Source organism: Corvus cornix, chromosome 8 (assembly GCF_000738735.6).
Source record: "Corvus cornix cornix isolate S_Up_H32 chromosome 8, ASM73873v5, whole genome shotgun sequence".
NCBI classification, from domain to species: Eukaryota; Metazoa; Chordata; class Aves; order Passeriformes; family Corvidae; genus Corvus; species Corvus cornix.
This window is the reverse complement of record NC_046338.1, coordinates 24,117,931-24,145,310: the sequence shown is the minus strand read 5'-3', so window position 1 is coordinate 24,145,310 and position 27,380 is coordinate 24,117,931. Positions and strand designations below refer to the sequence as shown.

The window sequence follows — 27,380 nt, the reverse complement described above, 5'->3', positions numbered from 1 at the left end:
CACCTGGTCTGCAACTCCAGGCAGGCCAGCAGATATTTAGCTGTTCCTCCCTGTTCTGTTCCAAGCTGCTAAATTCCCTGTTTACAGTTGGAAATCCTATTAGCAGTTTTCCTGAGACTCAGAAGGGACCTGGCTATCCCATTAAGGCCAATATGCAGGTAACTGTGTCCAAGCCTTGGTTAGCAGCTATCACACAGAGTCAGAACTTACATCCAGCCCCATGGATGGGGTGCTGCTCTGAAGCAAGGGCTTTGTCACCGGGATTTTACTGCTGGCTGAGCCGTTCCCAGCAGCTGCAGGCAGCGCATTCACCGTGTGGTTCTGAAGTGGTGTGGCCCCTCCAGTAACAGCAATGACTGGCTGGGAGGCAGGAAGCACCCCAGAAGCCTGGAGCTGTACCACAGCAGGCTGGGGCAGCACCATGGATTGACCTGGAACACAAGAACAGCAGCGCTCAGCACGGATGAAACGGATTTGTACACCACTTTTCTGCAGGGGCATACTGATATCCTCTCCTGCCCCTCACAGTTTATCTCAAATCCATTACATTCCACAGAACAGGAATGGAAAAAAGAAGTTCTAAAGTTTACAGGACTCTTAATCCATCTTGCAAACCAAAACTACAGATATTAAAGGAATCCAATAAACCAAGCTCTGTCCCAAAAGCTATTCAAAGTTAATAAAATTCAACACTTTGTTATATACATTACTCAGTATTGCTAATACTTGAAACACTGAACAACTTTTTCAAGGAATTTAGCCAACTTACCTCAATCCTCCTTCTGCCTTTTGTCTATACCTACTTTATTGCTGTATTCAATGGAAAACTAACTACACAGAAATGACTCATACCACACAGATCAATTCAAACTAGCAGAGAGATGGAAGATGAACAAAAAAGAACAAGGCAAGTTACACTTTCAAAACTTACGTTGAAGCTTCAATTCACACTAAGACCAGTTTTTTAGAAAAATGTCTTCTGCAAGAAAGTTTATACACAAGCTGAATAGCGCTTAAAGAAAAGCAGGCAGAAAAAATGAGGTAATTTTGACAGAGATTGAAATGGAATTAAAAACAGTCACTTCCAAGAAACTTCAGTCCAACAACTACATTTAACTAAAGCAGGTGCTTGAGTAATATTTTGTTAATGTCTCTCTAATCCTCTGTAACAGGATGACCTCGGCAGCTTTCAGAAAGAGCACATTCCAGCTGAGCATTCCAAACAAAATGCACGACAATGGATTACAGCATTTACCCAGCCTTCTGGAAGGTGAAAAGTGAAGTAATTTACCCAGCGCCAAGATCTTTTATGTATGGAATAAAACTACACCCTTTCTTGCTGCAGACACAATCTTGAAGACATCGTAAGTTAGTATGACCCTATTTGAGAATCTTAAATGATGAATTTGAGACCATTTCAACATTTTTTTAATGTATAAAGGATATGATGCTCTAAGACCATGCTTTCTCCTTTAAGCTTTTATAAAAGGGACCGTGAAAATATAATTTCTCATGCTTCTTTGAAGATAATGGCATATTTCAAACTGGTAGTTCCAAGTTCAACTTGTCATATACAGGGGATTTTGACTGATGAAAAAAGATCCTTATGGTTTTTGTTATGGAAGCTGCACAAGAGAATTTCTAAACATGCCATCAGTTAAAGTAAATGGAAAGCATGGAAATACTGTCTCAAAAGTATTTCCTCTATACTGTCTCACAGAAACTACTGTCCTGACTTTTCTTCAAGGAAAAGGAGAGGCTGATCTTCAGAGAATTAGACTTATATCCAAAGAAATCCATATCCCCAGCATTCCTTATTCCAGATGGTATTTTATCAGCTGGAACATCAGAAGGAATAAGAATTAGGTCATGTTGACTGTGCTGACCTGTGTTTTAAGCAGTCCAACAATCTTAGGCACGTTATAACAAATGTCAGCATCTCCAGATTTGGCTGAACCCCTGATGGAAGAAAAATTAGTAATGGAGACAAATTTTTCATCATTGCAATAATTTCTAGATACGTGCCCTTAAGAATTTGTCTCCTTTTCCTTCCATGCCTCAGTGCTTGTGCAATCAACCACAAGGGACTGTGGCCATCAGCTGGTGAAACGAGCAACTGCAGCTGACAATTCCTGCAAGGCAAGCAGCGTCCCTGCTGCCAATTCCTGCAAGGCAAGCAGTGTCCCTGCTGCCTCGGCTGGAGAGTGAAACAATGCTTTGGATTTTGAACTCCAAAAATCGGTTACAGGGTACCTGTAGCACTGAAGAATTATCACGGGGCAGGAAGTCACTTTCCTCTTGGTAACATCAGCAGCTTTTCTAACCTCTGACACGGCTCTCAATTTTTAGCAGATTTCACAACATTCTCTTTAATGCTGTTTAGTGAGCTAACAAGCCATGAACTCATGCTCCCACCATCCTGTGGAAGAGTTTCATGTGGGCAAAAAAAAGCTTGTATCACTTCTCCCAAGCTTTCCAGCTTCCTTCAAGCCATCCTAACTGATTCTGCTGGATCTTGCTTCGGTTATGACAGAACAGCACTGTCATCACCTTATGCACCACCTGACATTGCAAGCAGAGCAGGGCAAAGCATCCCTATAGATCCTTCCAAATCAGCAGTTTTATCTCCACAGCTGCCAGTGCTCAGCACAGCCTCCATCTTCCATTCCAAATAATGGAACTACATAATCCAGTCTTCCATTTTACACAATGCCCGTGTGAGTGCTGTTTCTCACAGGACTGGATGAGAGGAGTAAAGCAATCTTCTCAACCTAAAGCTTTTCCAGCAAAGCACGTAGGACCCTTTTTTCTCCTATTCCTCCTCTTCCATGCACCAAACCTAACTTCATCCTATCAGCCATCCCAAACAGACAATGCCGCCACCAAGACCTGGCCCAGTCAAGACAATTCACCTACCTTTGGGAGGTGCTGGCTGGATGTTAACAACTGGCTGATTCTTTGGCAGTGGCACAAGTGTGGGAAGAGTCTGAATAATGATGGTTTTAGCTGGGATGCCAATGTTAGCCTGAGCTTCAGGCACAGCCGGCAAAAGGGGTTTGGGTTGTATCAAAGGCCTGGACACTGTCTGACCACACCTCTTCAGGCCCCTTGCAGAATTATTTGCTAGAAAAGAAAAAAGAGAGTTGGGCCAAAAGGTATAAAATACATAATTCAAGCAATAATGAAGTGGCTTTTAATGTGGGAGTTTTTACCCATTTATAATATTTGTTAAAAATAAACATATCTGATCAAATATCCAAGTCATAAATGATAGGACATCTAGTGTTAGTTAATAATTTGGATGCAAGACAACACACATATTACCTATAGGATGAAAGTAACTCAAGCTGCCAAACCACAACAGTGTCTCATACCAGATCGAGAAGAGATGCTCACAGCAGGCTTCTTCCCTCCACCTCCTTCAGGGGATGCAGGGCTTCTGCAGCTCTTGCTGTAGAGAGAGATGGGAGACATCTGGGAGCTACAGCTGAAGTCCACATCATCCTGCAGACAGAAAGCACGTGAGATTAATGCTTCAGAAACTCAGAGAAGTGTCTACTAGCAGTTCAGAGTACATCTGCTTTTCATCATGTCTATGTTGCTGCTGCAGCCAACAGGAAAATGGTTTTGTTCTGCAGTTTAATTCTGGTCAACACCAGGTGACACTAAAAAAACCCAACAAGTACTTCTCCCCATCAGCAGAGCAACCGGAGGCAGATGCCAGCAGCTGCCAGACTCAGAAGCCTTTAGCAGGCATTTTGTTTGCCAACACGGCTAATGAACATAGCTGAGGAAGAGAGCTGAACATGCTCTTATTCAAATGGGTCACAGAGAAGAGGTAAGAAAACACCACTGACAGGTTTTTGCAAGGGTTGGGAAAATAAACTATTTCCTCTTGTGCCATGAATTGTGTCAGAGAAGTAAATCACAGGGCTTTTTGTTTGTCAGAGCTGTTGCTGTCTGTGTTACAGGGAGGTTTTTGCATACAGGCACATTTTGCACTGGAGAGTCCACAGATGATGGCGAAGGGACCGAGCAGCTGGAAGTGGCCGGTGATAAGGGTTCTGTCTTCACATTTGCATCTGCAAGAGGCAGGTAAAGACATTTTACTGCACAAGTTTTTGGCAATGGGATATCAGTAAAGGACACACTGTCCTACACCAGCTATTTAATTCCTGAAGCAAGGCACAGCAGAAAACACAGCAAGATTAAAGGTACTGAGCAGCTTGGGTTGTAGGGCAGCCCTTGCCAGCTGTACCCATCCGACAAAAGCACGGCATGATTCTCATCACAGAGCAAAAGGCTGTAGGGCATCAAATAGTTCCACACGAGTTTTAAGAGCTCACCCTTGTGGGACGGGGGGGGGAAGAGCAACACCTGCAAAATAGAGGTTAATTACCTGCATAAGCATGGCCCGCAATATTCCAAAGGTCCGAATCCCAAGACATCAAATCCAAGTCAAAATGAAAGTTATAGAGATCATTTTCCTGAAATGACAGTTCAGAAACAGAGACAAGACAAAAAGAAAGATACACTGACACCATCAGCCATTACGTTCACATTCTCACAGCTCCAGAAAACCAACCAAACAACATAACTATCAATCACTTCAGGTGCCTTAAGGTATGCAGAGACGAAAGTCCTTAAAGGAGAGTTCTCAACTGGAACACACAAAACAAGACTCCTTTTAAACTTAGGCCTGTAGGAAGGGACAGGTCAGTTTAAGACCATCACTAATTATTGTACCCTTACTGATAATTCATAAAGCAAAATTTTAAGTTCAGTCATTGAACCATCTCACATAAAACACAAGTTTCAGCAGCTTGGTGCCATCCTGTCCTTCATCTGCCTTGAAAAATCTATTTAATGCTCTTGCACCATTACCTCTCGAAGCGCTTTACAAACAAAAACAGCACAGGGACAGTTTACCAGCAGGAAAAGAGACACAAGATTGATTTGTTCAAGACCTGATGAACAGTATGTATTAGGTCTCCCTATACTTGAATACACTGATGTCAACATCTAAAGCCAAGGACACCAGTTTCCTTTTCCAACAAAAATTAAAACAAACAAACAGGCTAAAATCCTTCATACATATTATTTATCATATGACGTCTGAAACAACAATTGGGGTTTCTTCTCCATTTTTTGTTTGTGCATCTGTTTGTGCATTTTTGTTTGTGCATCAGTTCCCGATGCAAATGTGGTGCTTTATGAGCACTTGCACAAAAAGTATAAACATCACGTACCCAGCTTATACAACTATACAACAAAGATTTTCCAAAAAACCATCCTGCAATTGGATGGACTCTTATATTCTCAACTTACCTTGTGAAGGGAGGTTCAAAAAGCCTGCAGACTGCATAGATATTGGTACTTACAAGTTAGAATGAAGAAAAAGATCATCAGAGCACATTTAAAGGACAAATGACTAAAAAAACCACAATGTGAGCTGTGCATTAAGAGCCTTCACCCAGACAACTAATGCTGACCAGCTGATGGGGAATATGTCTCCCTTGTACAATCAGTCTGTTCCCACATTTTCTCCAGTGACTGGTCCTACACGTGTAGGAATGCTTTTAGAACCTGAGGTTTACACTGGATGATAACCCAGGGGTTGGACTGGAGGCGTTAGGACACAGTGGGCAGAGAGAAGGCAGGGGGAAGATCAGGGAGAGGAGAATCCACGAGGCAAATGCCCTGGGAGAGGAAAAGCAGTTTGAACAAATGGACAGTGAAAAATATGGGGATTAAGGCATAAAGTTGCGAGCAAAGGTTTTTTGAGAAAATCTTACATTAAAGAAGTAAACAAGAAGCCATCTAATAAGCAAGGAGCTCTAGCACAGCCCCAGCCTTCTCCTCTCAGGTGGCCCTGAGCAAGCGCTCCCTCAGCGCTGCCCTGCGGAGCTCACCTTCACCGGGGCACTGACAACACCGCTCCTCCTCCACGGCGCCTCACACGCTCACCCTGAACCCTCCCCTTCGCACTCTCCGCTTCGCTCTCCGGCCGTGACGCCCGCAGTGTGTTTAAGCGGTCGATATCTCTGACGCAGGGTGAAGGCCGGGCAGCCACGCTCTCCTGCCAGGCTGCCCCGGGGGTTCCCCGAGCCGGGCCGGGGCTCACCCCGCGGGCAGAGCGCGGAGCCCGGCGCCCGCCATCCCCGCCATCCCCGGTACTCACGTCGGGCTCGTCCCTCGGGGCCGCGGCGCCCCAGCAGCTCGCTCAGCTCCTCGCCCAGCACAGCCTCTGCGAGAGAGAGAGCGGGCTCAGCGCCGGCCCGGCCCCGCCGGAGAGCTCCGCGCCGGCCCGGCCCAGCCCCAGCCCCACTCCCGGCCCCCGAAGCCGCGCTCACCCCAGTCCAGGCCGCCCCCCGGGGCGGGCAGCAGCCCCGCCGGCTCCCACTCGGCCTCGGCCGCCGCCATCGCTTCCCCTTCCTCCCGAAACACACGTCTGCTTCCGGCCAGGGCCCGCCCCCGACGGCGGCTGCCGGCGGACACTCGGCGGGGCGGGGCGGGGAGGCCGCGTGGGGTGCCGGTGGCGCTGCCTGCGCTCCGAGTTCCCGGAGAGAGTTACAGAGTCAATTCGGTTGTAAGAGACCTCTGAGGTGAGCGAGTCCAAGCTCTGACCCAACGTGATCCTGTCAACCAGACCGTGACACTGACTTCCACGTCTCGTCTTTCCTTAAACACTTCCAGGGGCGTGACTCCACCACCTCCCAGGGCAGCCCATTCCAATGCCCAGTCGCCCTTTCTCTGAAGAAATTTCTCCGAATGTCCAACCTGAACCTCTCCTGGCACAGCTTAAGACTGTGTCCCCTTGTCCTATCACAAGGACAAGCCTGGGAGAAGAGGCCGATCCCCACCTGCTTACAACCTCTGATCCGGGAGTTGTAGAGAGTGGTAAGGTCACCCCTGAGCCTCCTTCAGGATAAACACCACCAGCTCCCTCACCTGCTCCTCAGGGGACTTGTGCTCCAGCTCCTTCACCACCCTTTGTGCCTTCTCTGGACACGCTCCAGCACCTCAATGTCCTTCCTGAACTGAGGGTCCCCAAACCGGACACAGCACTTGAGGTGTGGCCTCACCAGTGCCAAGTACAGGGGAAGAATCACTTCCCTAGTCCTGTTGGCCACATTATTTAATGAAGACTTCTTCCCCCCACCCCAGGCACACAAGAGGCATTGGTTAGACAAAAGTGTTTATTCAGATCCCGCTGACACAAGCTTGTTGGTGGAAGCATGAGTGGAGCAGATACCGGGGAATGTCCAAATTCCCAGTGGGAGAATGTCCAAGGGTTGTGTGGCAGGCTGCCCCCAGCACATGGCCCTCAGCCCCTGGTGGGTCTCCAGCTGTCTTCCCTGGAGACACCTCCCCTTCTCAGGAGAATGCTGTACATGCAGCATGGCGGCAGTGTCCATGGGCAGCGCTGGTCTGGGCTACAGCCACAGGCATGGAGCCCCTCTGCTCCAGCAGCAGCTCCTGCTGGGCCTGCAGCCCTGGGGGACATGGTGGGTTTCAGTCTTGGGCAGGCTGGAAGCAGAGGAGAGATGGAGCTGGTGTTACGCACTTCAGTCCCAAGAGGTGTCCCCACCCAGGAGTACCCCAGCTGGGAGGATGGCCACCCAGGTGAATTTTGAACAGGGTGCTGGGAGGGTCTTGCCAGCACTCACCTCATAGGTTAGCATTATATGCTGCATTGGTGAAGGTGCCCGGGGCTCCTAGGTCACTGGAAGGCAAACACAAGGGTGTCACCTTGGAGAGTGCAGGAGTGTGTGAAGGGCAGGGGTTAGCACGGCCCTGTCAGCCCCAGAGATGCCCCCACATAAAAACAGCCTCACACAGGCAGATCTGGGTGTCAGCAGGGAGAACACAGGGCTGTGACAGTGACAGCCACCCTCCTGCAGAGCACAACTCTCACCTGGTGGGTTTCAGGAGCTTCCTCTTCTCCTCTGATAACGGTGTTGAAATGTCCATGGGGATAAAACACATAGAACAGAAAAAAACAGATCTGTTTAGTGAAAGTCATGAGAAGCTGCATCAGCAGCATCTGAAATTGAGCAGAGTTTGACAAGCATGGGATGGGGCCAGGAGAGGGCTGAAGTATTTGCTGCTTTCTTCAGAGTGATGGTGTTTATCTGGCTCTGCCCTCCAAACCTGGCTGCTGACGCCTTCAGCTGGACAAACTGCCAAGGACCCAAGCAATTCAGCCAATAAAACACGTGATTGGAGGCAGTCACACTGTTAAACTCTTCTGATCACCCCAGCCTCCCCTGGGACTCTGTCACCACCTTGCCTGAGAGCCCCTGGCCAAAGCTAGGGTGGGCTGCAGGAAGCATTTCTGTACCTCTGTCACTGAGCCTCTTGGCAAGGAGGGCAATGAGCCCCCCAGAGAGCACAACACCAGCTACTGCCAGGGCTGAGCCACTGCTGTAAGCCAGGACTTGCTTTAAGAAGGCACCATCCTCTGAAACAAAGCCACAGAGCCACACATCAGAAAGTTGTCAGCCCCCCACCACATTCAAGATGTGCTTGGAGGAAAGTTGGAACCTTCACAGTGCTAGAGGAGCTGAGGGGTCCCACCGTACCTGCACACACAGGGGGCTCCCTGGTCCAGTTTCCCGTGGCCTCACACTGGAGCATCTCTGCTCCCATCCGAACAAACCCCTCCTCGCAGGAAAAGGTGCATGTGGAGTTGTAGGTGAAGTTCCCGTGCACGTGAGAGCAGCTCAGCTGGCCTCTCCTTGGGGGGGCCAGCACTGGGCAGCTGATGGCTGGAGATAAAGCACAGCAGGAGCATCAAGAGGACAGGACTGATGGCAGTGGGATGGGGACGTGTGTTGGCAAGCCAGGGGATGAACTGACATAGCCTGGGGTGCTGAGGAGAGCACTCTGCTATGACAGGGCCCTCCCAGACACATGTGAGATCACAAGATGCACCTTTACAATCTGTGGGGCCGCCAGTCCAGGTCCCCGTGGCTGTGCACTCACGGCTCTCTGGCCCCATCAGCACAAACCCCTTGTGGCAGGAGAAGGCACATGTGGAGCCAAAGGCAAAGTCCCCGTGGAGATGGGAGCAGGCAGCCTGGCCCATCTTGGGGATGGTCAGTGCTGAGCATTTGATGGCTGCAAGGGTGAAGAGGCACATGTCAAAAAGGAGCCTGGGAGATCACACTGTTGGGACCAAGGGGCTGGGGAACATTGTAGTGTCACCCCAAGGCAAATGGCACCCTGAGCTGTGGCAGCAGCTCTACCTTCACAGCGTGGGGCATCCCCTGTCCATTTCCCTGTGGCTGTGCACTCGCGACTGTCTGACCCCATCAGTGCAAACCCCATCCGGCAGGAGAAGGCACACATGGAGCCAAAGGTGAAGTCTCCATGGAGGTGGGAGCAGTTTCTCTCTCCTTGTTCTGGAGCACTGAGCACTGGACAGGCGATGGCTGCAGAGACAGAGATACATTTTGAAGCTGGAATCTGTGGACTATGAGGCTAAACTGCTGGAATAAGAGGACCAAGAAGGTCCTCTGGGGAACATCCTATGGTCAACACAAGACCTGTGACACCCTGAGCAGCAGCAATACCTTTGCACTGTGGTGTGTCCCCAGTCCACGTCCCTGCGGCTGTGCACTCGCGGCTCTGTGGCCCCATCAGAGCAAACCCCTTCTGACAGGAGAAGGCACATATGGAGCCAAAGGTGAAATTCCCATGGAGGTGGGAACAGTTCAGCTCTCCTTGGTCTGGAGCACGGAGCTCTGGGCAGCTGATGGCTGCAAGGCAAAGAAGCACACTTCAGGCAGGAGTCTAGGGACTACAAGGCTAAGCTCTCGTAATGAGAAGACCAAAAAGAGAACATCCCGGTGTCTGGCCAAGGCCTGTGACACCTTGAGCAGGCAGCTCTACCTTCACATCTTGTTGCATCCCCTGTCCATGTCCCTGTGGCTGTGCACTCACGGCTCTTTGGCCCCATCAGCACAAACCCCATCTGGCAGGAGAAGGCACACGTGGAGCCAAAGGTGAAGTTCCCATGGAGGTGGGAGCAGTTCAGCTCTCCTTGGTCTGGAGCATGGAGCACTGGACAGGCAACAGCTGCAGGGATGGAAAAACAGTTTGAGCAGGAGTCTGAGGACTATAAGGCTAAACTGTTCAGTCTGAGAGGCTTCAGGGGAACCCTAGTGTTACCCCATGGCCAGTGACACCCTGAGTTGTAGCAGCAGCTCTACCTTCACAGCGTGAGGTATCTTCAGTCCAGGTCCCTGTGGCTGTGCACTCACGGCTCTCTGGCCCCATCAGCAAAAACCCCTTGTGGCAGGAGAAGGCACATGTGGAGCCAAAGGTGAAGTCCCCATGGAGATGGGAGCAGTTCAGCTCTCCTTGTTCTGGAGCACTGAGCACTGGACAAGTGATGGCTGCAGGGACAGAGAAACACTTCAAGGAGGAGCCTGGATACTACAAGGCTGAACTGTTTGGTCTGAGACACTGGGAAAACCTTAGCATCATCCCATGGCCAGTGACACCCTGAGTTGTAGCAGCAGCTCTACCTTCACAGTGTGGGGTATCTTCAGTCCACGTCCCCATGACTGTGCACTCACGGCTCTCTGGCCCCATCAGCACAAACCCCTTGTGGCAGGAGAAGGCACACGTGGAGCCAAAGGTGAAGTCCCCATGGAGATGGGAGCAGTTCAGGTCTCCCTGGTCTGGTGCTCTGAGCACTGGGCAGGCGATGGCTGTGAGGACAGAGAAGCACTTTGAGCAGGAGTCTGGGGATTACAAGGCTAAACTGTTGGAATGAAAGAACCAAGACGATGGAGAACATTTCAGGGTCAACCAGAGGTCTGTGACACCTTGAGCAGCAGCTCTACCTTCACAGTGTGGTGTGTCCCCAGTCCAGGTCCCTGTGGCTGTGCACTCACGGCTCTCTGGCCCCATCAGTGCAAACCCCTTCTGGCAGGAGAAGGCACACGTGGAGCCAAAGGTGAAGTTGCCATGGAGGTGGGAGCAGTGCATCTTTCCCTGGTCTGGTGCTCTGAGCACTGGGCAGAAAACGGCTGCAAAGTGAAGGGGTACACATCAAGAAGCAGGTTGGGAACTGGGAGACTAAAATTCTGGGAGCAAGGGGCTGGGGAACACCACAGTGTCACCCCAAGGCTCAGTGACAGCCTGCACTCCAGCAGCAGCTCTACCTTCACAGCGTGGGGCATCCCCTGTCCATTTCCCTGTGGCTGTGCACTCACGGCTCTCCGGCCCCACCAGTGCAAACCCCGTCTGGCAGGAGAAGGCACATGTGGAGCCAAAGGCAAAGTCTCCATGGAGGTGGGAGCAGTTAAGTTCTCCTTGTTCTGGAGCACTGAGCACCGGACAGATGATGGCTGCAATGGGAGAGCAGATCTCAGATATGGTATAGATAGATAGGTTAAATCTAACGATTCAGGCTGAATCCAAATCAAATCTTACCCAGACTCACCTCTTCAAAACTGTAGTTAGTACAATGATTTTTCTGCCATACAAGTGATTTTCTGGCAGGGACACAGCTGCTGCTCTGCCAGAGCCCTGTTTATCCCTTGTACTACTCCGGGCCAAAGCCCCTGGGAGGAAGGACCACAGCTGCTGCAGTCCTACTCACCTCCCTCCCCTTACTGGAGCAGAGACCAGCCTCCATCCTTGTCACAGGGGCAGGAGGATGGCTTTGGGACTGTAAATAACTGCAGTGGCCACAGGGTTTTGTGCCAGCCTCCCCAGCCTGTGCCCAGGGTATGCTTTGCTGCATGCCAGGGCAGCACCCAAGGTTTGTTGGGGTGAGTGGCTCTGCTGCCTGCAGGACCACCACAGGTCAGTGCCAGCAGGGCATTAACACCATCCAGCCCAGCTGAGACAGACTCCATTCGCTGCACCTTCTGCTTTCAGACTGACACCAAGCACTTTCCTAGGTAGGCTTTTCCTTTCACAGCTATTTTACAGGCATTCTGGTTTCCCAGAGAATCCCCAGAGGTGTCTATTGGTGAACATGCTGTGTGGGTGGGAGCAGTTGACCCAGCCCCTTTTGGGACCAGCCAGCAATGGGCACTTAATGGCTGCAGGCATTTGAGGCAGAATTTGAGGCAGGGCAGGCAGAGTTTGAGGCAGGGCAGGCAGCCTTGTCCCACACAGTCCTTGCAGCACCATCAGCCTTGCTTGCAGCCTTGCTCTGCTCGTTTTTGGAGTAAGCCCAGGTGGCAGCACTTGCTAACACCACTTCGTTATCAGCACAGGTGACCAACTGACTCATCTGATTGTTTGCAATAAAACAAAGATCAGTCATATTGCAGCCAGCAGGAAGAAAACAAGCTGGGAAAGCAAGGCCTTGGGAACCTGAAAAGCCTGGAGCACACAGGCTCAGCCCAGCTTGCCTGTGGGGATTTTCACAAAACTGGGAGCCTGCCCCTGCTGGGGATGCTGGTTATGAAACAGTCACATCACATCTCCATGCCTGTTCCCCTTAACTGCAGAAAGTTTTGCTAGTCTCAGCTGCCTAAGGCAAGTCCTGGGTTGGACCACAGGCCCACCCCACACAGGCAGCAGCAGCAGTAACTTCAAGGCAGGCTTTTTTAAAAAAGAATATAGATACAAGGATGCTGCCCACTCCCCACCCTTCCCAATACAGAGGGTCCCCAGTTGTGTCCCATGTCTGCTCCAGTCCTTGACTCATCCCATTCTTGTGCAAGGCTGCAGGTGTACCACACAGCAGCACAGGAAAGGTGGAGCAAGGCTCTTGCACCCCCGGGACTTCTCTGGGATGCCTGGTGCCTAGCTGCAAACCCTCAAGCCACTGACAGGAAGACTTTCTCTGCCCCTGCAGCATAACATACCACAGCTTTCTCTCCTTTGTTGTTTCCTGCCACACTCTGTCCCTCCCACCTTGTATGTAACCTCATTTCATGAGTCCTTGTCCCCTTTCAAGGTGGCCCATCCCTGCCAGGATAGAACCTTCCCCTGGCTGTGGGACAGCAGCCTCTCTTTCCTCTTTCCCAAGATACCAAACACCTTTCCAAGGCAGATCAGGGTGGGCTTTGGGAGGTAAGATACAGTGCCAGGGGGTTGACAGAGGAGCCAAGACACCGTCCTGACCCTGCACTTGGTGCACACAGGGCGCTGACATCTGAGTGGGATTCAAGACAGGGCACTGGGACAGCCAGGCAGAACAGGGGGCTTATCCAGAGCTCACAGCTGCTCTGCCCATTGTAGTCTCCTCAGGGAATCCCACCCCACGTGCAGCACCAGGAGATGCTTCCACAATAGGTAAGGGCACAGCAAGACTTGCCTGAGCAGCATTGGGCACACAGGGCTGGTCCCTGCAAAGCATCAATGCCAGCCCAGCCCCTGCCAGGCCCTACCTGTGCAGGTGGGGATGTTTGCTGACCACTCCTGGGAAGGCAGGCACCGCAGCATGCCCGCCCCTCGCCGCTCAAACCCCTCCTGGCACCCAAACTCGCAGGTGGAGTTGTAGCTGAAGTCTCCATAGGGGTGGCTGCAGTTCATGCGCACTCCCTTGGGCTCCAGCTTGGCACACTGCACAACTGGGAGAGACACGGTACCACAGCCCATTAGGAGCACAGGAACCCTGCTTTGTCACCAGGGTTTGGACTCGCCAGCAGGGAGGGAGGGAGGGATGGGGATGGATGTCTCACCCTCCGCGCACTCAGGGCCGTGGAAGCCGGGGTAGCACTCGCAGCGGTAGCTCCCTATGGTCTCCACGCACTCACCGCGCTGGCTGCACGGGAAGGGCTGGCAGGAGGCTGCACACACAGGGGACGGTCATCAGGAGCTGCTGGCCACCCTGCTGAGGTCCCCAGCCTACCCAATCCAGCTCTGGTCTGCAGTCCCCCTGCTCACCGCGGTAGCACAGCGCCTTTTTCTTCCGGTTGCAGGGCTCGTCGTTCCACTTGCCAGACTGCTGCGGCCGCTGGATGTAGATCTCCACACAGTCCTGGTTGGAGCGGCGGTTGTTGGGCTCCCCGAGTGCCCAGTTCTCCGCCTCCTTGGTCAGCGCCTTCCTGGTGCCCACCCAGGTCCAGATGCCGCCCAGCTTGCGGATGCCGATCCAGTAGTAGCGTGCATGGTAGGGCAGGCTCTTGTTGAGGTACTCGATCTCCTGCTTGTTCTGGATCGCCACCAGGTCAGTAAAGAAGGTCTGGCAGTAATTCCTGGCCTGCTCCCACGTGTAGTCCCCTTGGTCGCTGTAGTGGTACGTCCAGGCACCCACCTCCACCCACAGCACCATGCCTGTGGGAGAGGATGAGGTCTGGGATTGATGCAGAAAGGTTGGGAGCCGGGTCAGGGATGGGATCCCTTGGGATGTGAGGGTGGGCTAAGCCTGCATCATGGCCAAGAGATGCCAGTGACCAGCTGGGTGAAGGGATCAGATGAAGGGACAAGTGTGGATGAGAATGGGGCTCTAGGTACACAAAGACCTGGGTGGATCAGGCATGGCAGAAGGAGCTGAGGACAGAGGGGGATGGCACAGGGATGAGGAAGGTGGAGGTGATAGGGTGAAGGCTGAGATGGGGCAGCATGGGATGGGGCAGGCAGAGCACAGGAAGCAGAAGAGCTCCAAGCAGTGATGCCAACCCTGTCTCCAGCGTAAGGATTGAAAGCTCAGCCCCATGGCCCTGTTCCCCTGCTCACAAAGGCTTCCCTAAGGGGAAAGCCCCACTTCAAGATGTTTCCATAAACACAGTTCCTTCCTTGAGTGCCAATGTGTACCACTTCGGTTTTCTTGCTTTACCCTGCTACAGGAGAGTCAGATTGCAGCAAGGCAGAGCAGTCAGTATACCCTCACCCCCAAAAGCCCTTGGACCCCAACCTGCTCATCTGAGCCAGAGATGGTCTAAAGAGTCTTGTAAAACTCAGTGTTGCAAAACAAGGTCTTACAAAAGTCAAGCTCACATCATGGTCATGCCCACCAGGCAGGGCAAAGCCAGAAAGTAACTGGAACCCACACCCAGAAGTGAAGGGCACTTTGCTGAAACCCTGCTCTTATTTACAGCATTTCACACCACAACTTTATGCAATCAAAGGGTTTTAGCCACAGAAAGAAGCTTCCTCCATTCTCCCCAGAAGCAGCTATCTCCACAACTGCAGAAAGCGATGTGTGGATATCGTGTCTCCATCTGTGCAGAAAGTGAAATGGGGATCAAAGTCTGCTCCAAACAACCAGCCGGGCTTACCCTGTATCTCAGGAGAGCACTATCACCCTGCGGTTATGCAGACAAAGATCTGGGCATTGCAGATTAGATGCAAATACAGGTCTTCTAAAGTCTAATTAGGACTGTTGTTTGGTCCATTATTATACATTTTCCTAAGTAATTTCCCATAATTTGTCTGGTTTTCCCTGTGAAAGAGCAAACTCTTCTCTTTGTTCAACAGAACTGAAGCTGAGGAAAATGTGGTTCCCTCCTTACCTTTCAGGAATTGGGGGCTGCAGGACAGGAACTCAGGGCACCTTTGGGAGCCTGCCCCACTCTCAGCTCCCACCACCCTCCTCCTGGCCCTTGCTGCTCCCCAGCACAGCTCAGGGCAGCCACCTGCTACCCTCACACAAAGAAGCCCATCTTCTCCATGTCCATCCTCCACGTGTTCTCCTGCCTCTTTCCTCCAGCTCCACCAGTAACACCCTCTCCATGGCACAGCTCATCTGCCCTGTCTTATGCTACCTCTTGCTGCCCCACCTGGTGCTGAGCCCCAAGTAGGCACTGTTTTCCTGTGTTTTGACCCCTTGGCTCCCTTGGCAGCCTTGATACCTCTTCCCAGGGTAGTGCTCAGCACCCACTGCAGTTGAGGTGCCTTTGTCTTTTTGTTTTCCTCTCAGAGCCAAATCTCAGCCTCCTCCTGACACTTCTGCACTTGCCTCATTTCTATTCCTTAGCTCGTTCACTAAGGTTCTTAGGAAAATAATTCAGCTCACAGAGGATTGCCAGAGACAGAGCAGGCACCAGTAGGTTTTGCTCTGTGTGATGCCAGTACGTGAAGGAAATATCCTACAGGCAGCAGAGCCAAATTAGCTTCTATACTCCTGATGTTAGTTAGCAGCTTTAACTTTCCCTGATGCTGCCCCAGCTGTGCTCTGAACTCTTACACCTGTGGGTCCTGTGCCTATGTCCATGCCCCAGTCCCCAGCACGGGCGTGGCTGTAGGCAGGGGGTAGAGCTGCCTTTCCCCGGTTCACAGTACAGTGCCCCAGCTGCCACGCTGCATTTGGGGAACCAAACACCCTGCAGGGACCCCAGGCATGGCCTGGCCCTCCCTGGGGGAGCACGGTCTGCCTGGAGGGAGCTGGCACAAGCAGGGGCAACCCCCTCTCAGGCCAGGAGGATCCAGCCCTGGGGGGTGTGACTGATGAGCCCCCAAAATAACAATGCTGCCTTTCTCCAGTTCCCCAGACCTGCAGACTGCTTGGCAGCAGGGTCACACTGGGCTTACTGAGCGGGTGGTGGGTGGCTTACCCCATGCGATGGCAGCGATGCCCAGGTAGATGCCAGGAGAGCCCAGAGTCCGTGTCCTCCGAGCAGACCGCAGTCCCACAGCAGAGCCCTGACAGGGAGGGAGACGTGAGCATGCACATCCCAAGGGGCTCACACATGCACCCGCTGCTGCCAGGCAGTCCTGGCACACACAAGGGCACATTGCTTGTGGCAGCTCACACGCAGGCACACATGGTGCTCCCAGCCAGGTATGGCTCTGCTGCAGGAAGGGCCCCGGGGGAGCTGTGCCTAGAGCCCAGCTGGACAGTGGGGGAGACACTGCCAGCAATGCACTTCACTCCTGGGGAGCCCCTAAGTCCAGGCCGTGTCCTGTGCCCCCCGAGCCCCTTCCTGCCCAGCCAGGGCTGGCATCTGCCTCTGCAGTAGCAGTGCCCTGTGTCCCTGGCAGTCTCCTGTGAGCCTGGGGTCGCTCGGGCAGAGTGTCTCTGGGACAGGCTATGTGTCCCACAGCCCCCAGCAGCGGCACCGGTTCCTGTCAGTGCCTGCCCACAGCCCTGCGCTCCCCTAATCCCCTTTTCTAGGCAGACCCTGAGTCATCCCCAAGGAAAAGAGCGGGACGTACCATGCCGGCGCCGCAGACGCACCGTGCCCAGCCAGCGGCAGCTGTCCCGCGGTGGGCAGTGCTGCTCACGCTTCCTCCGAGCGTGCAGCGCATCGCTCCCTGCCCCTGGCCTCTTCCCCTCCCATCCCAGCCCCGCTGCCAGCCCACATCCTGCCCCACACCCCTCCCTCCCCCACCACAGAGCTCTCCAGCCCCGAAAAACCCTCCTCTCAGCCCGGGGCCGGAGGGGAACAGTGGGGTCAGCACTGGCCACGGTCCTGATGGGACCTAGCTCGGCAGCAGCCCCATGGCATGGGAGCTGGTGCATCCCCACGCTGCCCTGGGGACATGACAGCCACAGGAGATGACCCACAATGAGCCAGGCTTGCCCGAGCACCCCAGGAGGTGGCAAAAGGCCCTCCAGGAAGTGCCCAGCCCTAGTCTGCAGTGCCCAGAGCACCGAGAACTCTCTGACTCACCATGTCCATGTGGCAGTGCCTACACTGGTGGTTGGAGGACAGGGGAGGGCTGAGGGGTGATGAGGTCCCTCGTGGGTGAGTGGGAGTGTGGCTCACAGCCTCGCAGCTCCTGTGCCAGATGCTCTCCTCGCATGCAGGCCTTTTGCTCTGGCTGTGAATCTTCATACACCGTTTATAAACAGTTACTTACACAATGTATTTTTCTGTGTTTACCTTTAAGTCTTTATGAGAAAGGTCCAAGAACATGCCAGAGGAACTTCCCCCTTACTTATTAACAACATCCGTTAGGAATTTCCACCAGTGTTTCAAGAACATGTCTAATTGTGTCCACGGCCCCTTGAATCATTATAATCATAATAAATCTTTTCTTACCCTGTCCTGCTCGTAAGTAGAATTGCCTTGGCCAGGTTTTCTGCAGAAATTACTCTGCCCACTTCCAGCTAAAGCCAAACAAGAGCCATGCAGGTTACTTGTATTTTCCAGTTCCAGAGAAATTGATACTGCTCCACCAGGACTCATTCTAGACAAAAGGAGGAACCCATCCCACAAAGAGCCATAACCCACTACAATTACTTTATCATTGGCCAGTATAAATGAACCTTGTTTCCTGTCTCTGGATATCTTCCTTGAAAAATGTTTTACTGCAGTTGTCTATTTTTATGGAATTGCTGAGTCTGTACATCCAGTAATTCAGGAGCCCTTGCTGTTTAGCAGCTCATCTGCAGACAGCAGTCAGTTACGGGAAGGGAAGAAGCAGCCAGGCAGGCAGAGAGGCTGAGGGGCAGCTGCTGGGGCAGGAGAGCAGCTCCAGATGTTGAGGGTAACCTGGTCAGGGTGAGAGCTGCCTCTCTACTGGTGAGACTGATGGGACTCAGAGGGATGTTCATGGGTACACCGCCCCAGGGCAGAGCACGCTGTGCCCCTGCCAGTTTCACTTCTGCTGAAACCCAACATGGTAGGGCAGAAACCCAACACGGTAGGGCAGAGCAGTAAAAAGAAAAATACCCCCACCTTTATTTTTGTAACTACAGATAGTTTTTGTTATTGCTTTAAATGAATCAAGGTGGCTGAGATGCAGAGGCTGTTGCTGCTGCAAAGCCAGTACATGACCAAGTTCAAGCTCTTTGTGGGGGCAGGTGCCCCATGCCTGGGCTCAGAGAGGGGATCCTACATGGCAGGATGGATACTGAGGCTTGCTTTGCATGTAGTGGGAAAAGGTACACGTGCTAGGAGGGAGAGACGACCCGATTCAGCTCTGCTAGGAGCTGGTTAATCTCCAGGAACCCTTTCACATCTCAGGTGGGTTCCAAGGCTGGCTTCTCTGGAAGGGATTCAGGATGCTGCAGGGCACATGCTTCTGCTGGATTCCTGCTGCCCTGCTCACCAAGGAAGTGCCTGTCCCTGCCTGAGTAGTGCAGGGATTTCCCAGGTGCCAGGATGGTGCATCCTATCCCCCAGCCACCCCTCCGAGGGCACAGCACAAGCTGCCAGCCAGGGCTTTGCTCAGCATGGGCTCAAGGGAGCAGGCACAAAGACACTTTCCTGTGTCACCTCCTCGCTGTCCCTCTGGACCCAGGCATCTGGAATGGAGAAGTGCCTCCTTTGCTGTGCCCCGCTGCTGAGCAACAGTCGGGGCGATGCTCTCTGTGCCGTAGAGCCCTGCCCAGGCTCTGCCTCTGGGGAAGGGGCACGGCTGTGCGTTGTTTATGGCAGAGCTCCCGCCCCACGGTGGCACAGCCTGTTCCCCTCCTTGTGCAATGTCCCCGCAGACCGCAGAGGAACCGAGTCACCCCGACACGGGCTGCTGCCGGCGATACAGCGGGCACCTTCCTGGGAGCCCCGCTCGCCCCGGGGAGGGCTCAGCAGCCCACAGGAGCAAGGAGGCACCCGACCCCACCCTGTCAGGACTGTGCGGTGGTACAGGCGAGGACACACACGCCTGGGTACAGCCCCGCTGCTGCCATTCCTCCATTCCTCCCTGGGGACACGGGCGGCTCTCCCTGAGGCTTTAGAGGCATCTCCTGAGCGCGGGCAGGAGATCCCCTCCCACCACAGGTCCCCAGGAAGTGCTTGACCCAAAGGGTGTCCCTGAGCTGCGGGTGCCCTTGGGCAAGTCTCCCAGTGCATAGCTCCAGCAGCCGGAGCCTCCTCCTCCACCCTGTTATCAGCTGCTACCCCCGCCCCAGGCAGCACCTGATAAAATCTTTCTCACAATTTCAAAGTGTTTGGACACTGGGAGATGCGTTTGAGTGCCACCCTGGTTTGGACAGACTGAGACAGTTGCAAGAATTAGCCAGGACCAGAAGTCCAGGGACAGGTACCCTGCGCCCCCCACCCACAGGGACCTTGTGGCACTGGGACAGACCTGGCTATGAATTATCGGGGTAGCTTTGGGAAATCACTCCTGCCCACCCCATCCAGACCCTCTCAGAGATGTTTCTATGACCTCAGCTATAGGACAGCTCTCTGCCTCCTGCCTTTCACTGCCAAGCTGGTGATGGAGAGCCATTTCACTGAGTACCCCTGCCTGTGCTGCCTGCCGGCTCCCTGGCACCCAGCAGCAGCCACATGGGCATGGCACAGATAAGGGTTTGCCAAACAGGATGCTTGGGGCGTAGATAACACTGACATTATCTCACTGCTTGAGTGGTAGGGCATAAACAAGTGACTCTGCCCACCCGGGGAATCCCAGGCAGCACCTCTGCCCTGCCTGTGAGCTGAGGCACAGGGTGGGTACGGGGTGCTGGGCTGCAGCTGCAGGGACGTGCCACGTCCAGGGGCTGCTCTTCAGCCAGGCAGGCAGTCCTTGCCCTAAGTGACAGCAAAACCACCCAGCCTACAGCTCCTGGGAACTGCGATTGCTCTGCTTGTGTCCTGCGGGGCTCTCCATGGCACTGTGCATCCCTGGAATGCTGGGACAGGCCACGGACCCACCTGGCCCTGCCCCAGTGGAACTCATCTTCTCAGCAGGAGAGTGGTACCAGTCACACTGGCTTGGTGTGGGGGCAACCCAGGCACAGGAGGCACTGGCAGCTGATGGAGCAGGCCACCCTCACCCTGGACATCAACCAGTGTTTTTGTCACGTCTGGTTTAATGCAGAAATTTCAGCCTTCTCCCGTCTCACATAGCAAGCCCAGAGACAGATTCCTCTGTCTGTCACCCGCTGTGTACTTGCTCCACTCCCTGGGCAGCAGATGAACATGCTCAGCACTAGGAGCTGTGTCTCCAGCCAAGGGCAGCCCCTGCACAGCAAAAGACATCCTCTCCTCTGGCCAGGAAATCCTGGGGCATCCCCTCCAGGAAGCACTGTGTTTCACCCGACACAGAGGCAACCTAGAGGACATTCTTCACCTCCTGGCAGGCCAGGGCTGAGGTTTCCTCTTCTGAAAGTTCCTCTCTCCTTCTCACCTCCCTGTTTCAGCACACAGCTGGTCCAGCTTGGCTGCTGCCAGTGATACAGCAGGCACCTTCCTGGGTGATGATTTCTCCCCTGGCATCTTGGCTATCCTTCTGCTCCAATGAGCTATTGTGTTGTCTATTTAGATTACTGATTTATTATCTGCAGGTAGGGCAGGCACTGGCACAACGTGTTTTAAAGTCTTTTTTATGCCTCAACCACTTTGCTTTTGTGGATCTACAAACTGCCCTGTCCACGCTACCTCTGCTGTTACAAACTACTGAGCTCTGCCCAGTGCAGCATCCCCTGGGTGTGTGACTCCAGGGCCATACAACTCTCCATGCACAGGGTGGGTGGCACTTGCTGAACTTGGCTCTCCCTAAGAGTCTTGACTTCTGGGGCAAGCCCCTGCAAGAAACAAACAAAAGCTAAAATAAGGAGGGGAAGGACGTTCCTAACCACTTGTTGTCACTTTTGAAAAGAATTCTTACTCCTCTGACATTTTGCAGCTCTGCTTTAAGAGTAAGATGGTCACAGACACCAATCTAACTGGGCTTTATCCATGGGCAGAGAGGTACAGGCTCCTTCACATCTAAGCAGCAAAACCAAAAGGTCTTTTCTGACAGGAAATGGCAAGGCAACATAGGCAGTGCTTTCCTAGCTTCTTTTTATTTTCATTTACCTTGAAAGGAAAAGGACTGTTTTGCAGAGAGGCATTTTGGGAGGACTCACTGGCTTGACAGGAGGTGAGGTAGGACGTTCTATCCCCACCCACCCCTGCTGCGCTGTGGGGTCTCAGGTGGCCCAGCCCCGCACCGGCACCGTACCTGGCTCCTCAGGGCAGGGCGCAGCTCCCCGGGCTGCCCGGCTCCGACCACAGCCGGCCCTCCTCTGCTGCCTCCGCGGCTGTCACACCGTTATCCCACGAAGGCTTTCCGGTGCTCTGCAAGACCTAGAAACCCGCTTTTGCCCGCTTTTGCCCTCCAGGCACTGACGTCCTTCGGCTGAGGCGCGGGGCCGGGAGCAGCGTCCTTCCCGAGGGACAGCGGCGCGGGCAGCGAGCAGAGCTGTGCCGGCTGCGGCGTCCGTCCCCTTTGCCGCGGGGGTGCCGGCACGGTACCGTGGGGGTGCCGGGGGCCGCTGTGCCGCGTCCTTTGGCCCGCGGGCCGTTGCTGTCCACGATGAGCCGGAGAAGGCCTGCACCAGGGAAGTCCATGATGACCACCCCCCAGCGCACGGGCTGGCCGCCCCGGCGCCGCAGGTGCTGGCAGCAGCGGGGGTTCACAAAGCGGGCCACCTCCTCGGGGCAGGTGAAGAGCCCATTGCCGGAGCAGAAGGTGAGGTACATGGTAGCGGGGTCTCCGCCGGCCGCCTTCTCCAGGTGCCGCCGCACCCGGGCCCACTTGCGCTCCAGTGAGAGCACGTTCCAGGCGTCGCTGATGCTCAGCTGCTCGTAGGGAATGCCCAGCACCTCCCGCGCCAGCGCCTCCAGCACCACGATCTTCCCGCGCACCTGGCCCAGGGTTGGCACCTCCTCCCGGCACCACACACAGCCCTGTCCCTCCTCCAGCAGGCAGCGGTGCAGCTGGGCAGCGAAGCCGGGCCGGGAGAAGATGGGCAGCTCCTCCTTGATGCGCATAAGCACGGCCTCGCCGGGGTGGGCGCGGAGGAAGCGCAGGGTGCGGCGCAGGACGCCGCGCAGGCTGGCCCGCTGGAAGGTGCAGAGGTGGTAGATGCGGAGCTCACCCCGCGATAGCTTGCAGCGCACATCCAGGAAGCGGATGCCGGCCGCCAGCTGGGCCTCCAGGCCCCAGCTCTGGCACCGCAGGCGCCGGCCGCCGAACAGGCTGAGGGAGTCGTGGGTGCCAGGGATGGAGAGGCGGGAGAGGGGTAGGGCGTCGGGGAGCTCCGCCATCCAGTCGGGGCAGCAGGCTGCTGGCTGGGGTACGCAATCGAAGGCAGCGCTGCGCCGGGACCATGTCTCCATGCCACCGGGAGAGCGGGCACTCCGGCACCTGCCTGGCCCCCCGGAGCCCTGCCGTGGAGGAGAAGCAGACCATGAGCGGTGGGAACATGGCTCCCATGCATCCCGATCCTACCCTCCCCAGTGGCATCTCCCCCATGCCATGAAACCCTAGAGCATACCATACCCTATTAACATACCACATGGGCCATATACGTTGCTGCTGGTACTTCTGTCGAACTGTACGCTTCCCCTCCCACTCTCAAGCATTCGTCCCAGTACCCCCGAGCCCTGGTACGTCCCATCCTCCCCCTCGTTCACCCACCTGGGTTTGCCTGTGGCTGCGGAGCAGAGCCCGATGGACAGGCCGCGCGGCCGCGGGTGCCGGCGGCACACTGGCAGGTAGAGCGGGATGCCAGCCATTAACCCGGGGACAGTCATGACGCGCGTCCTGCCTCGCAAACGGCACGTGCACCTGGGATTCATCCTCAGCCCTCGGCCAAAGGAGAGCACTTGACAGACACACCAGGCTGGAAAACCTCCTGGCTGATCCCGACAGCAGCCATTCAGGCCTCTGCACCTCCCTCCCCAGGAATCAGGACAAACGGGATCGAGGTGCCGCAGGGCCCCTGGATGCTAACCACGGGAGTGGCTGTGCAGAGCCGCGGGGTACCCACATGTCTACTCCAGAGCCATGTCCTGGTGGGACCTGGACCAGCCCGGTGATGATGGGCATCGTCCCTGTCAAGAGGGACAACGCACAGGCAGGCACCCGGAGCAGGGGTCTGTACTTGCCAGCACACCCCAGGACCTGCTCAGCGAGAGTTGCCTAGGAAGTGGGCTTCATGCCCTTGCTGCTCATGCACCAGTGACTGCTTCACGCTGGAGTCACTGCAAGGCTGCCCGGCGCAGGGGTGACCCACCTCCTGCCCACGGGACACAGCTGCCGGGCACCCCCGTCGGCAGCACACACTGAACCCAGTAGGGTTTGGAGAGGAGCCGCCGGACAGGTCACAGACTCCTCCGAGCATCCCTCCGGGGCACATCCCCTCCGCCCGAGCGAGGCGGGCACAGGGATCCCCGGAGGGCGTTCGGCTCTACCACTGCAGGGACACGGGCGGGGACAGGCCGAGAGACGCGTTCCCTGCGCGCTGGGCGCAGCGGCCGGGCTGAGGGGGGCTCCCTGCGGCTGCCCCCGGCTCGGGGGGCACAGACCCGCCCCGGGCCGCCCCGTCCTGCCCCGGGAACAGCCCCGTCTTGCGTTCGGCTGCGGCTCCCCCGGCACGGAACGCCACAGCGGCGGAGCCCCGCCCCGGCCCGGCCGGGCCCCGCCCGCTGCTCTCGGCATGGCGGCGGCGGGCGGCGGCAGCGGCGGGAGCTGCTTCGTGCTGGGCGCCTCGGGGGAGACGGGCCGGGTGCGGCTGCGGGAGCTGCTGGCCCGGCGGGTCTTCGCCCGGGTGACGCTGATCGGGCGGCGCCGGCTGAGCCTGGGCGAGGAGGCGGAGGCAGCCGTGGTGCGCGGGCTGGGACAGGGCTGGCCGTGGTGGCGGGGACCGGGGCGGCGGCGCTGACCCTCGGCCTCCCCGCAGGAGCAGGCGGTGGTGGACTTCGAGCGGCTGGGCGAGCACGCCGCCGCCTTCCAGGGACACGACGTGGGCTTCTGCTGCCTGGGCACCACCAGGGCCAAGGCTGGCGCAGTGAGTGGGGACTCCCCTGTCCCCGGGAGAGTAGGGGTCCCGCTTGTCCCCTCCCCTGCCCGCCCGCTCCCTGCCTCACTGACCCTCCTCTCCCCTCGCAGGACGGCTTTGTCCGTGTGGACCGGGATTACGTGGCGCAGGCAGCAGAGCTGGCGCGGGCAGGGGGCTGCAAACACTTTGTCCTGCAGTCCTCCCGGGGGGCAAACGCGCAGAGCCGCTTCCTCTACCTCCGCGTGAAGGTGAGGGGGCAGCTGGGGTGGGATCCTGGTGTTCTGCAGGAATCACAGGATGCTGGGATGCTCGGGAAGGAAGCAGGAGCTGAGGTCTTGAGATGCAAATGGCTCTGGGGGTCCTCCTGGTGCTGCGGGACAAGGGAAGGGGCTGGCTGGACAGCTATGCAACTGGCTTCTTCTGAAGCAGCACGACACCTGCATGCAGCAGCTGTCTCCCTCCTCAAACCCCAGAAAGACCTGCTGAGGTCTCTACCCCAACCCCAGCTCCCCAGCCTCAAGCTGCGATGGCTTCATAGCTATGTGGGGACGCTCAGGGCTGTGTTCAGGTGAGACACGAACTATCCTGTGATGGAAAGCCCACAGGCTCCCCAGGTAGGACCATATCTGTCGCAAAAGCTTTTTTCCCCGTACGTTGTGTGCTGCAGCTCCCACCACCTGCTGGACTCACAGCTGCCTTGCCAGCATCTTGTGCCGGGTGGATCCATCCCCAGGCTGGATGCTGACTCCAGATGCTCTCCGGAGCAGCCTGTTGCAGTTTAGCGTGATGGTTGCAAGGGTGCGCTGCTGACCTACGGTCTGTGTCCACCGTGGGCACTCACCCCGGCTGCCTGGCCTGGAGAGCTGATCCCTCCCTGGCCTGTTCCAGCTTCGCATTGGCGTTAGTGCCATCCTGCCCACGGCTCAGAAGCTCTCTCCTGCCCTTTCATGGGGTTGCAAGGATGGTGCTTGCAGTCATCCTTGTCTCCTTTCATCCTGCCTGGCTGCTCTGACAGGGAGAAGTGGAGAACCTGGTCCAGGCTGTTGGTTTTGATCGCTGTACCATTCTCCGGCCAGCGTGAGTAGTGGTGGAGGAGGGAGGGCACAGGGCTTGGGTGGAGGGTTGGCAGGGCAGCAGGCTGGGAGATGGAGGAAGAGAAAGGATCCATGAGGGCAGGGCTGGGGAGGGGAGTGGAGAATGCCACCAGCTGCAAATGCAGCTCATGGATGAGCAGACTGCTTCCCAGTGCTGCAGGGAACAAGCTCTGAGGTGTCCCATGGCCCATCCCAATGCTGGTGCCCTGTGCCATGCATGGACAGGAGGCTTGGGCTGAAAGCACAGGTTGGGGCACATAGGTCAGAGCTTAACTCCAGATGGACCTTGACCTTCTGCAGAGGGAACACTCACCTGTGACCTTTCAGCTGTACTGTGCTCTCGCTGCCTAGGAGAACTGGCATTCTGCTTTTGGCAGCACAGTGGGGAAAGGAGTTTAGTGTCCAAGGGCTCAGCTCTGTCACGTTTCATGACCCTGCCAAAGCCCCCAAGCCCATGTGGATTTTGGGAGCTGGTCTGGGCCTTGGTGCTGCTGGAGAATTCTGTGCAAGTCTCTAGCTTTCCCCCAGGGATTGTTTCAAGCTGACCCACCTTACCTCCTTGCCCTGCAGGGTGCTGCTGTGCAAGCGCCAGGAGTCCCGGCCCACGGAGTGGATAGCCCAGCAGTTCTTGGGTGTTGTGGCTCGGGTCTTCCCGACCGCTTACTCGGTGCCTGTGGAAACGGTGGCCAGGGCTATGGTGGCCTGTGTGCTGCAGCCAGGCGAGGGGAAGGTGAAGGTGCTGGAGAACGGGGCCATCCACGAGCTGGGAAAGGCAGTGCCACAGCAGGGCACATAGAGCAAAAGGGATGGCAGGCAGGAGCTTGAGTCACCATTCAGGTGCTCTTTGGGCTGAGGATGGATGCGTGCTTGGAGAGGCGTGGGGTGCTTGCATGGCTAGCGTGGAGCCAGAGGTATATGCACTTTTTTGCACTGTGGCTGATTCTGTCAAGGGATCAAAAATGCAGGTGCTGGCTGCTGACATACAATGTGCTCTGCTGCGTGGGTCTGTAACACTAATATGGGTAAAGATGGTGTAATCCAGGCCTTGAATAAAACCCTATGACTGATCTGGTTGTGCCGGCTTTGTGTTGAAATAATGTCTGTCACCTGCGCATCAACAACCCAGCCTCGTCTGCTCAGATTGTGTCACTTCAGGGAATGCTTGCAGGCAGGTGACAGACACAGGAAAGCAGAGACAAGGCACAGCTGCCTGTGTGGAGGCTGTACCTCACAGAGCACATGGTGGCACCAGTGCTGCTTGGATAGCAGAGCTGCTGGATGCCTAGCCGCAGCTGCTGAGGCGCTGGGAGTGGTGCCTCTGCCTGCAGCAGGTCTCTGCAAACACTCCTGTCCTCATCTGCCCAGGGTGCTGAGGGACTGCTCTGGGGACGCTGCTGTTCACACGTGGGCTGCCACTTGGTACCTGTAGTCACATAAACACCATGAAAATACTTGCATTGACTTGCAAACGCCTGTCCCTCTGGGCTTTCCTTCCGGGCACAAATGAGCCTGAGCCCAGCCCCGTGTTCCCGGGAGTGCTCTGCATGTGAAAAAGATGAGGCCAGCCCTGTGCACACCTTGGAGGGGGCTTGCTCCTGCCCAGGTGCCAGAAGGGGAGCAGGTTCCTTCTGTGGGCATGGAGCAGGCACGAGGAGCAGTGCAGTGTCCCAGGCGCGGCCCCGGCTGTTCTCAGGCCTTGTGCTTGG

At 55.5% G+C, this 27,380-nt stretch overlaps 4 protein-coding genes across 10 annotated transcripts in view; 1 reads left to right on the top strand and 3 right to left on the bottom strand.

The window, feature by feature from the left end:
* The window catches only part of ATF6 (activating transcription factor 6), a 73,254-nt gene extending 66,816 nt beyond the window's left edge, over window positions 1-6,438 (bottom strand). Inside the window, 8 exon segments of the mRNA XM_039555705.1 lie at window positions 211-431; window positions 2,917-3,123; window positions 3,375-3,504; window positions 3,988-4,082; window positions 4,400-4,487; window positions 6,182-6,211; window positions 6,213-6,247; window positions 6,354-6,438. Of these exon segments, the coding sequence (XP_039411639.1) occupies window positions 211-431; window positions 2,917-3,123; window positions 3,375-3,504; window positions 3,988-4,082; window positions 4,400-4,487; window positions 6,182-6,211; window positions 6,213-6,247; window positions 6,354-6,423 (876 nt within the window). The 5' untranslated portion in view covers window positions 6,424-6,438.
* A 747-nt stretch (window positions 6,439-7,185) lies between these two features.
* LOC104695430 (selectin P) lies at window positions 7,186-21,839 on the bottom strand. 7 transcript variants are annotated; one of them, XM_039556212.1, is made up of 20 exons: window positions 21,757-21,839; window positions 17,904-21,337; window positions 17,532-17,690; window positions 16,473-16,560; window positions 13,864-14,253; window positions 13,659-13,766; window positions 13,365-13,547; window positions 11,178-11,363; window positions 10,857-11,042; window positions 10,536-10,721; window positions 10,218-10,403; window positions 9,898-10,083; window positions 9,579-9,764; window positions 9,252-9,437; window positions 8,938-9,123; window positions 8,586-8,771; window positions 8,345-8,464; window positions 7,919-7,949; window positions 7,671-7,726; window positions 7,186-7,530 (listed from the first exon to the last, which is right to left on the bottom strand). In XM_039556212.1, the coding sequence occupies exons 2-19, from the start codon at window positions 18,048-18,050 to the stop codon at window positions 7,672-7,674; spliced, it is 2,955 nt and encodes a 984-aa protein (XP_039412146.1). In that variant the 5' UTR covers window positions 18,051-21,337; window positions 21,757-21,839; the 3' UTR covers window positions 7,186-7,530; window position 7,671. The 7 variants fall into 7 exon arrangements, with proteins under 7 accessions (XP_039412146.1, XP_019147424.3, XP_019147425.3 ...); XM_019291879.3 differs by having other exon boundaries at window positions 10,536-10,714; window positions 11,036-11,042; XM_019291880.3 differs by having other exon boundaries at window positions 17,904-17,971; window positions 21,757-21,836.
* Window positions 21,580-24,139, bottom strand: LOC120410394 (1-phosphatidylinositol phosphodiesterase-like). Its single transcript, XM_039556214.1, is given in 3 exon segments — window positions 21,580-22,025; window positions 22,028-22,964; window positions 23,218-24,139. Coding segments are annotated over 2 exon segments (1,068 nt in total). The 5' UTR covers window positions 22,917-22,964; window positions 23,218-24,139; the 3' UTR covers window positions 21,580-21,846.
* An 84-nt stretch (window positions 24,140-24,223) lies between these two features.
* HTATIP2 (HIV-1 Tat interactive protein 2) lies at window positions 24,224-26,742 on the top strand. Its single transcript, XM_039556215.1, has 5 exons — window positions 24,224-24,406; window positions 24,482-24,589; window positions 24,691-24,828; window positions 25,596-25,657; window positions 26,245-26,742. The coding sequence occupies exons 1-5, from the start codon at window positions 24,239-24,241 to the stop codon at window positions 26,468-26,470; spliced, it is 702 nt and encodes a 233-aa protein (XP_039412149.1). The 5' UTR covers window positions 24,224-24,238; the 3' UTR covers window positions 26,471-26,742.
* Window positions 26,743-27,380: the final 638 nt, after the last annotated feature.